The 9,520-nt window shown below is 46.5% G+C and overlaps 1 protein-coding gene across 1 annotated transcript; it reads left to right on the plus strand.

The window, feature by feature from the left end:
- The first annotated feature begins 3,143 nt into the window (after nucleotides 1–3,143).
- Nucleotides 3,144–9,520, plus strand: IL19 (interleukin 19). Its single transcript, XM_010341014.3, has 5 exons — nucleotides 3,144–3,287; nucleotides 3,439–3,504; nucleotides 6,464–6,616; nucleotides 7,604–7,678; nucleotides 9,425–9,520. The coding sequence occupies exons 1-5, from the start codon at nucleotides 3,144–3,146 to the stop codon at nucleotides 9,518–9,520; spliced, it is 534 nt and encodes a 177-aa protein (XP_010339316.1).

The raw sequence follows: 9,520 nt of genomic DNA on the forward strand, positions 1-9,520 counted from the left end.
TCCAAACTAATCACCTCCTAGAAATTTTATTTAATGGGAAGAAACTGTTTATACCCTATCTTTTCATTGCCCCAAACCCTGATCCCTAGAGAACTTCATGGTAAAAGAGTTTATGTAAAAAGATAATTTAGACAGAGAGTCTTCTAGCTCAAGAGTAAGGATTTCAGGTCCTGGCTCTGCCACTGGCTGCTCTTAAACCTCTCTTCTTTCCAGTGTCATTTTCTTTCTCTCTCTGCATTAATCAAGAAAGAGAGAACCCTCCAGGGGACAAGATGAAGGGGAAAGAGATGATGTGTCAAGAAATCCTTGCTTTATGAGGGGGAAAAATGTTCCCCATGAAGTTCAACAAAACAGTGCAGGTAAAGCAGTTCGCTGGTGCTTGGCACACGGCAGACACTCACAGCTGCCTGAGGCATTGGAGCGCTGGATCATGCTGGAGCCAGAGGCACCTGCACAGCCTCCTGGGCTGGCTGCTGCAGGGTGTGGCTGCCTGAGAGTGCTTTCCTGAGTTGGCCTAAGTTAGGTCACTTTCCTGAGAGCTGTGGCACAGTTGGTAACGTGCCATAGCACTCAGGAAAGTGACCTAACTTAGATTTTTCTGCATGGACATAGAATTGCCAAAAAAGTCTCATTTGCATGGAGATAGGGAGTTTATTTTCCTAGAAGCTACATGTCAAGACCCAGAAGAAAGAGGCATTTCATAATAAGGATTAATCAGCTATATCCTAAAGAAGAAAGAAAACAATTAAGGAAATAAGATACTGAGAAAACAAGGGGAAAAACAATCTCCCCAAGGTGGATCCGCCCAGCAAACCTTGACAGCATTTCCTCTTATCCACCTGAATAAAACTGACCAGCCCTTTCCAAATGGCAGAGAACACTGAGAGGAGAACAGAGGAGCAGCCTGCAAACACCAAGCGAGAGGTGAGGCTCATGCTGCCCATCATCAGCGGCTCACATGTGCCGCCATCCTAGCCCTCTTCCTTCACGGCCGCAGGGAGGTGACCTGTTACCATTGTGTGTGGCTATGATGCTCCAGATGCTGGGCATTTGGTAGAATCTGACGGGGTACTCTATAGAGGAGGTGAATTTTCTGGGATCTTATTTTCAATGTGAAGAGATAGAGAGTGGGAAGGAAGGAAGGAAGAAAAGAAAGGTAAGGGATCTAATGTCTTTACTATTGCTTTTTTGTTCCAAGAACTGTGTTGGGCACTTTATGTGTTATCATTTTTTAATCTTCTGCAGTATGAAATATCTTTTTAAACATAGTGAGCACCACTGGTTCAGAAATGGGTTCCTGTCTGTCTGGTGTCAGGGAAGCCACCGGGATTGCAGGCTGTGATGCCAGAGGGAAGCACTGTTGTAAGCGGAGTAGCAGTAGAGAGAGCCAGCTCAGGGACTGGTCCGCCTTCCCTCAAGCCCTGGCTTGGGCAGGTTACTTTGCTTTCCTGGTAAAATGAGAATAGAAACAGAGCCCACCTTACAGGGTGGTTGTGAGCATTAAATGAGAAAATTATGTAAAATACTTGGCACAGTGCCCAGTGCACACGGCACATAGGTTAAATGTTACCTGCTACTAATATCTGAAACAGTCAAAATGTCTGGAATTGCCTCACCAAGCTAAGGGAGGTATCTTTCTCCTCTACAAAATGAGTGAGGCTCTTGGCCTGGGATGAGCAGGCAATATTCCACTGCTTCTGAGAGTTATCTTGTCAGAAGAAAACCCACACTCTCTTACTTGGCTTTCTAGAAGCACCCAGTAGCCTTTAGAGGGGACAGAACTCTGGAGACTCTCCACAAACTTCCCTGGCAATGGGGCCCATCCTTGTTTAGCCAGAAAGAAAGGCTGAAAAAAGAGGAAAGAAGCTCTTTGCCCTAATGCCTGCCATGTGGTGAGGTCTCAACATACACCTGTCTGTTCCCTGGGAATGATGCCAACTTAAGGAGAGACAAGGCAAAAATGGTTTCTGAACAGGATTTTGCTGTTTCCTGGCTTTCCAGAGAAGGAGATGAGAATCCTGAGGAAGGCGTGGGGAGTTGAGGCAGCTGGGGTTCACACTCACACGCGTGAGTTACAGCGACTCTAATGATAGCTCTGCAGTCCCCACAGCTGCCTCACTGTGTCTGATACCCTCCTCTCCACAGCCACACATGACACGCTTACCTTGGCACACACAGCTGGAAATGGGAGATCTCAGTGGGCACCATGCAGGATGCATGACAGAGGGCTGCTCTAGTCACATGTGTTGTCGTAAGACACGCATTAACACTAAGCTCTATTTGTAAGCTGGTGCAAATGTGGGGGAAAGCAGAGAGAACTCCATAAGCTGTACCATTACATTGTATGCACTTTTCTCTGTGTGCGTTCTATGGCACAATATAAAGTAGTTAAATAAAGAGGCAGCAAGAAAGGCAGAGGCAAGAAGGGTAAGAGAAAGAGAAGAGGTGCATCTCAGGGTCTGGCCCTGCCTGGGAAGCAGCTAGCTGCAAACATGCTCCTCATACCCTTTGGCTCAGCGGGTGATGGATGGGAAGTTTCCAAGGTGCCCTCTACCGTTGGCATCTTCCCCCAGCTCCTCACTGTGGCTGATTAGTTATAGAAGATGGCTTGCGCCTCCTTTCCCATCCTCTCTAGCCTTGCTGGCGTCAAACAAATGATTTTAAGCAGATACACTCTTGAGGTTTGTAGTAAAAGTGTGTCACTTATTTCAGGGGCAAACATCAAAAACCAAGTGCGCTTTTATGGTTTTTCACATCTGTTGCCCAGTTCCTAGGATATCTTACCAACCCTGCTTTTCCTATTTAATTTATTAAAAACAATGCTTTTCACCCCTGTTGACAAAGTAGGCTGTGTTGAGTCATAGGAGAGTTATATGCACACAAGTATGCTTCCTGGGACTTAAGAGACTGTTGTATCGTGCTTTCTGGGGTGGAGGTGGGGGAATGGGGGCATGTGAAAGAACCCATATCCATTTGATTCAAGAAGACCAGAGAAGGAGACACATACCTCTGAAACTCCTCAAGGCTGAAGTATTTAGTCTTGTTCTGCCTTTGAGATTGGAGGGGGCCATCAATCAAGGGTCTTCTCTTTCATTGCCCTCCACTTTTGACCGGACAGCTGATTTCCGCCCCTTTCTGCAGGCATGAAGTTACAGTGTGTTTCCCTTTGGCTCCTGGGTACAATGCTGATCTTGTGCTTCGTGGACAGCCGTAGTCTCAGGAAATGTCTGATTTCCACAGACATGCACCATGTAGAAGAGAGTTTCCAAGAAATCAAAAGAGCCATCGTGAGTATGAGTTGGGGTAAAGGTGTGGGTGATGGGGCCTGCCTCCCCTTGCATCTTAGCTTGAAAATGAGTTCCTTCTTATTACATTTTGCATCTCAGGAGAACATGGGATACCAATTGCTTATGTCTGTTCTTATGTTTCTCTCCACAGCAAGCTAAGGACATCTTCCCAAATGTCACTATCCTGTCCACATTGGAGACTCTGCAGAGCATTAAGGTATTGGCCTGTGTCTGCTTTTTCTAGTATTTTTATCTTCACATCTAAATGGCTCTGGGCTATCTTGTTCCCTTCTCTTTCCTACTTGCCAATGTGCTCTAAATGTACCAGGCTTCGTCTTTGTCAGCTGATGTGTTAGGGCATGCTAGTGTCCCAGGGACTTGTGACCCCTGGGAGGAATTAAAGAAGTGCCACTTCCTAGAGAGTGATTGGGGGTGTCAAGTGCTCAGAGGGGACAGGACTGGGTTAGGAGTAATTTTGGAAGATCCCATGAAGGTAGCTAAGAAAACAAACAGTGAATTAAAAGCCAAGGAGGTTGTAGGTTAGTGGATAAGAGGGAGGAAGGCATTTGGGCAGCATAAGAGAATAAGAGAACGGGTTTAAGATCAGTGAAGGTCAGACAGAGAGGTGAACCAGAGGACATATGAGTGAGTGGTGGGAGATGAGGTAAAAAAAATACCTGGGAATCATTTTATAAAGGTCCCTGGAGCCAGGCTGAGCCTCAGGCTTATAATACAGGCAATAGGCTGGGTGCAGTGGCTCATGTCTGTAATTTCAGCATTTTGGCAGGTTGAGGCAGGCAGGATTGCTTGAGCTCAGGAGCTTGAGACCAGCCTGGGCAACATAGCAAGACCTCATCACTACCAAAAAAAAAAAAAAAAAAAAAAAAAACCAAAAAACAAAATAAAAAAAATCAGCAGGGCATAGTGGCATGCAACTGTAGTCCCAGCCACTTGGGGGACTGAGACGGAAGAATTGCTTGAGCCTGGGAGGTGAAGGCTGCAGTGAGCCATGATCATGCCACTGCACGCCAGCCTGGGGGCCAGCCTGAGACACCCAAAAAGAATAAAAGAATATATGTTAGGGCACACTAGTGTCCCAGGGGCTTGGAATCCCTGGGAGGAATTAAAGAAGTGCCACTTCCTAGAGAGTGATTGGAGGTGCCAAGTGCTCAGAGGGGACAGGATTTCTGTGGCTTTGGGGTAATTTTGGAAGGTTCCATGGAGGTAGAAAATAATAATAGCAATAGAGAGTCACTGAGGTTTTTAAGCCCCAAGTTATATGATCATAAGTTGTTTTAGAAAGACAATCTGATGCTCTTCTTACAATGGACAACATGAGGCAGTCCGACCATCTAGACAGGAGGTGAGGAGAGTATATTACAAAACAGCTAGCTTACCAGGTGATCATTCATTTTACAAAAAGGGCCATGAGAGGAGCCTTTAAAAGTGAGCTCCTCCAGTTCTGGGAAGCATTCTAGAAAGATCCAGTTTTGGGGGTGTATTTTATATGACAGAGTGTAAGGTATATGTGTATTGAGTTACTTTTTTCTCAGGTTTCTCTGCAAGCGTGAGAGAGAGACATATACACACCCCTTCATAATTCTTCTAAGCAGGTGAAATCATTGTTCACCACAAATAAATCACTGCTTAGAAGAATTAGCCACTTAATAAATAATGTTCTAGCCACTGTAGACACATAAGATATGACAACTGGAAGGGAACCAAAAGACCATTTATTCCAAAACTATTCAACTGAGGACACTGAGACCTCGGGAGGGAGCATGACTAGTTAGTAGCAGAGCTAGGAATAGACCCTAAGTAAACGCCCCCACCTTCAGATTCTTTCTCCACTCAAGGTTGGCAAGTAGCCTACGTGGAATAAGAAAAGGAGTCAATAAGGATTCAGGTCTTTATCATATTCTCCCTTCTCCTCCCCTCCCCTCCCCTCCCCACTTCCCCTCCCTTCCCCTCCCCTCCTCCCCTCCCCTCCCCTCCCCTCCCCTCCCCTCCCCTCCCCTCCTCCTCTCCCCCTCCTCTCCCCTTCCCTCCTCCCCTCCCCTCCCCTCTCCTCTCCTCTCCCCTGTTCTTGCTTCCTTTCCCCTTCCTTCTTCATTTTCCTTCCTCTCTCCTTCCCTCCCTTTCTCAGCCCCACCTTCGTTTTTTCAGCAGTGTTCCTTTTTTCTAGTACCACAGTCTTTGAGTGCAGAGGGGTGTAACATTTTGCACTTCTGGTTAAGGGAATCAGCAAGAATGAAGGAAGAGAAGGGTTTCTGTTTTGCCATCTAGGAAAAGCTGCCACTGGGGCCAAGGAGGCTTTGTTTCTTGAATACTAATGAAGACGAATGTGCTGTCCTAAACCACTCCCTGCTTAGACTGAACAGTTAATCTTCTGCAGAGTAATTTACTGGCTCTCAGGGCGGGTGGCTTCTAGTTGGCTAGAAGGAAACTGTAGCCAACTTCTCTGGGCTGTGCCTGGGAATTTAGAGACCATTTCTTTGGGACCACTACACTCTGCAGGCTGCAGACCTACCCAGGTATGCCCGTTTCTACAGCTGTCAGTTTCCCTTCTGGCAAATCTTAGCTTCATTCCAATGACCTTTTGGTTTTAAAAGGACAGACTGGAGGAGAGGCCAGCAGTGTGGCCCAGAGTAAGGTGGCCAGAATGAATGTAACATTGATTACCATTGGAGGAATGTGTGCCTACCGTAAGACTGGCATGCAGTAGCCCTTGCGTGTTATCAGACGGTAGACAAAACAGAGAGGCCAACTTCAGCACCTGTAATGTAAGGAAGTCCTTTCCAAGAAAGCTGCTCAGCTATCAGTCCTCTTAAAAAGGAGGCGACTGGTTCCTGGAAAGATTTAAGTGGAAGTTAGTGATGACACGCTAGGGATACTGTAGAGAGAATTAGTCCGTGACTGATTCTGGGCCCCATCCTTGGTAAATGTATTTCTTGGCCATACAAAAAAAGGGGCCAACTGAAATCTCTTCTCACCATCTTTGTCATAGTAGCTTTGATGGGAATAAGGGAGGATGAACACTGTGAGACCATTACGAATTTTTCCAAAATGACTTTTGATTCTCTCATGTGTTGCTGCCCCTACTCAAATGGACTGCCCTGGCCTCCACCATAATGAGAGAAGAGGTCTCTAGGAGTTTCTCTAATTTGTGTTTGTAGCCCTTAGATGTGTGCTGCGTGACCAAGAATCTCCTGGCATTCTATGTGGACAGGGTGTTCAAGGATCATCAAGAGCCACACCCCCAAATCTTGAGAAAAATCAGCAGCATTGCCAACTCTTTCCTCTACATGCAGAAAACCTTGCGGCAATGTGTGAGTCACTGGATCAGGATTCCAGCATCTGCTCCCCGTCTGCCCCAGGAGAGGCCAGGAAATGCTGGCCCCCATTGACCTCCAGATATGGTGCCTGGAGTCAAAGGAAATTCTCTGCCCACGTCCACAGGGAGAACTGTTGAGAACCTCCCCCAGTGCCCACTGCTGCCCCAGGGCTCCCTGACCGCTGACAACTCCACAGAGGGTCTCCTCCTACATGGGGCGACCAACTTAGGTCAGCATATTCCCAGTAAGAGGCATGCCAAGGACTCCAGTTCTACCATAAGCATACCCCTGGTTTCTCCATTTCTGGCCCTTTGGGGTCTCTATCTCAATAAACCTCTGGGTAGTTCCTTGGTATGACCTATCCCTAAAGGTCACCAGGAAATTCATTGCAATATGTTCAAATCCAACATCGAAACAAAACCAAAGGAAACCAACAAAAACTTAGACCAGGAGAGAACCTGGGTTCTAGCCCCATTCCCGCTAACAATTTCCTGTGAGACTTTGTGGCAAGGGACTTCACCTCTCTGTGCCTCAGATTCTAAAATTGTTAGAAGGGATGACGACTCCTGTCCTACTTGCATTCATATGATAATGAACTCAAATGAATTCACCTAACCAGTTACTTAACTAATAATTGGTTAAAATGTTTATTGAGTGCCTCCCTGTGGGATGCTGCGCTCAGAGCAGTGATGAGACAGACATGGTGCCTGGCTTCCATGTGTGTTCCGTGTGTGGCTCCTATATGCCAGACTGTGCTGACAGTCTGATGGGCTCTGAATGCCGAAAATCAAAAGCTGTGGGCGAATGTAGGTGACTCTATAGATGAGCTCTATTCTCCTGTGGCTGCTCCCATCTGAGTTTACTCACCTGACTTCACTGTGAGTGGAAAGAGCAATGTCACTCCTCATGCTGGGAGGTAGGAGTAAGAGAGGGTCAGGGTTGAAATGTCCTCTGATAGGAGCTTCCTCCGCTTTATCACAGCAGGAACAGAGGCAGTGTCACTGCAGGCAGGAAGCCACAAATGTCACCAGAGTCATCCATGACAACTATGATCAGGTAAGATCTGGGTATCAAGGTTGGGAAGATGGAAGATGAGAGGCAGAGCAGGAGGGCACCAACCCTTCAGCCTCCTCTCCACTCAAATTCATGCGTTCACTCTATAAGCAGTCATGTGGGCGGGCCTCAATTCTCTGTGTCTGTAAAGAGAGTTTTGATCTTACCTCATTTACGAATCCCCTGGGCTCCACATCTCCATCATTCTTCCATCATTTTCTCATACTGTCATATGCTAAGCCTGACCTGTATGATTCTGGGGAAAGCACCCACTGCTTAGAATGGGATGACACAGAGAGAACAGGGATCCCCCATGAATTGTGAGCCGTTACTCATGGGACACGTTACCTGCATGCAAAAACTATGTGCCCTCCCATATTCTGTGCAGTGATGAAGATATGGTCTTCTCATGTTAATGTTAGTGTAAAATGCACATCTCATGTGGATGTAGAGGGAGAAGCAGTGCTTCTCATGAGCATCAGTAGAAGATATTGTTAAAATGCAGATTCTGGCCAGGTGTTGTGGCACACGCCTGTAACCCTAGCACTTTGGGAGGCCGAGGTGGGTGGATTGCGAGGTCAAGAGATCAAGACCATCCCAACCAACACGGTGAAACCCTGTCTCTACTGAACATACAAAAAATAGTTGAGTGTGGTAGTGTGTTCCTGTAGTCCCAGCTACTTGGGAGGCTGAGGTGGGAGAATCGCTTGAACCCTGGGGAGGGGGGCGGAAGTTGCAGTGAGCTGAGATTGGGCCACTGCACTCCAGGCTGGTGACAGAGCAAGATTCTGTCTAAAAAAAAGCAGATTCTGGTTCAGTAGGGCTGGGGTGAACCTGAGTTTCTGCATTTAGATCACACTGTCAAATGCCAATGCTTTGAACAGCAAAGAGGTAGGGAATCTGTTATGGACTCTGTTTCTTTGTGGAGTAGCTCTGTAGTATAATGTTATAGAAATAGCTAAGAGTTTCACGATTTTACTGTAAGTCAGGTATTCTTCTAGGCACACAAGTATTCACACACATTTGTCCTTCGCAACAATGCTATGAGTCACTATCTGCGTTGGATACATTAAGAAACTGAGGCTCGAGCGGGGGAAGTAACTAAGTCCGCACTACAACTGCATGGCAGAGGCGGGATTCAATCCCACGCTGGCTGGCTCTACAGGACATGCGAAAGGCATGAACTCAGTCTGCTGAGGAAGGAGAGGGAATAGGCAGGAGACTTGGGTTCCAGTTTCAGCTCTGTTACCAGCTGGCTGTGTGACATTGGGTAGGACACTAATCCATAGGGGATTTAGTGCCCTGACATGTCACATGGGGACACCGTGCTCTCCCGACCCACTGTCCAGCACCTCAGGGAGGAAGATGTTCTGGGATACAGAAACACTAAAGCAAGCTGATGTGGAGAAGAAAATCAGCAGAAGAACTGGCCAGTAAGGCAGGTTTTTTGTTTCCCATGATAAACAGAGAGAGGGGAAAATAAGGGAAAAAGTGAAGAATTTTAAAGTTCTATTTATAAGGAGCTGACATGATTTAACTGCTTGTTTGTGGGGAAAAAAAACTGATTGCCTGTGAGGAAAATAATTTTGAGTCTGTATGTTATGCAGATATATTTTGTGACTTACAAACAAACAAACAAACAAACAAACAAACAAAAAAACCTCGTAGGGACCAGCATATGAAGAAAGTGACTTGAAAACCATTACACAGTCTAGAAAGGTGGATTCTTACAATGATCTCTGATTTCAGCTGGAGGCCCGCTCTGCTGCCATTAAGTCTCTGGGAGAGCTCGATGTCTTTCTAGCCTGGATTGATAAGAATCATGAAGTAACATCCTCAGCTTGA

The sequence above is a fragment of the Saimiri boliviensis genome, chromosome 14 (genome assembly GCF_048565385.1).
Source record: "Saimiri boliviensis isolate mSaiBol1 chromosome 14, mSaiBol1.pri, whole genome shotgun sequence".
NCBI classification, from domain to species: Eukaryota; Metazoa; Chordata; class Mammalia; order Primates; family Cebidae; genus Saimiri; species Saimiri boliviensis.

What these genes read in the sequence shown, in the direction of transcription:
- IL19 (XM_010341014.3), top strand. Translation starts at nt 3,144, where the DNA reads ATGAAGTTACAGTGTGTTTCCCTTTGGCTCCTGGGTACAATGCTGATC. An exon ending in AAGAAATCAAAAGAGCCATC is followed by an intron (nt 3,288 to 3,438) that starts GTGAGTATGAGT and finishes TTCTCTCCACAG; the next exon opens with CAAGCTAAGGACATCTTCCC. An exon ending in AGAAAACCTTGCGGCAATGT is followed by an intron (nt 6,617 to 7,603) that starts GTGAGTCACTGG and finishes GCTTTATCACAG; the next exon opens with CAGGAACAGAGGCAGTGTCA.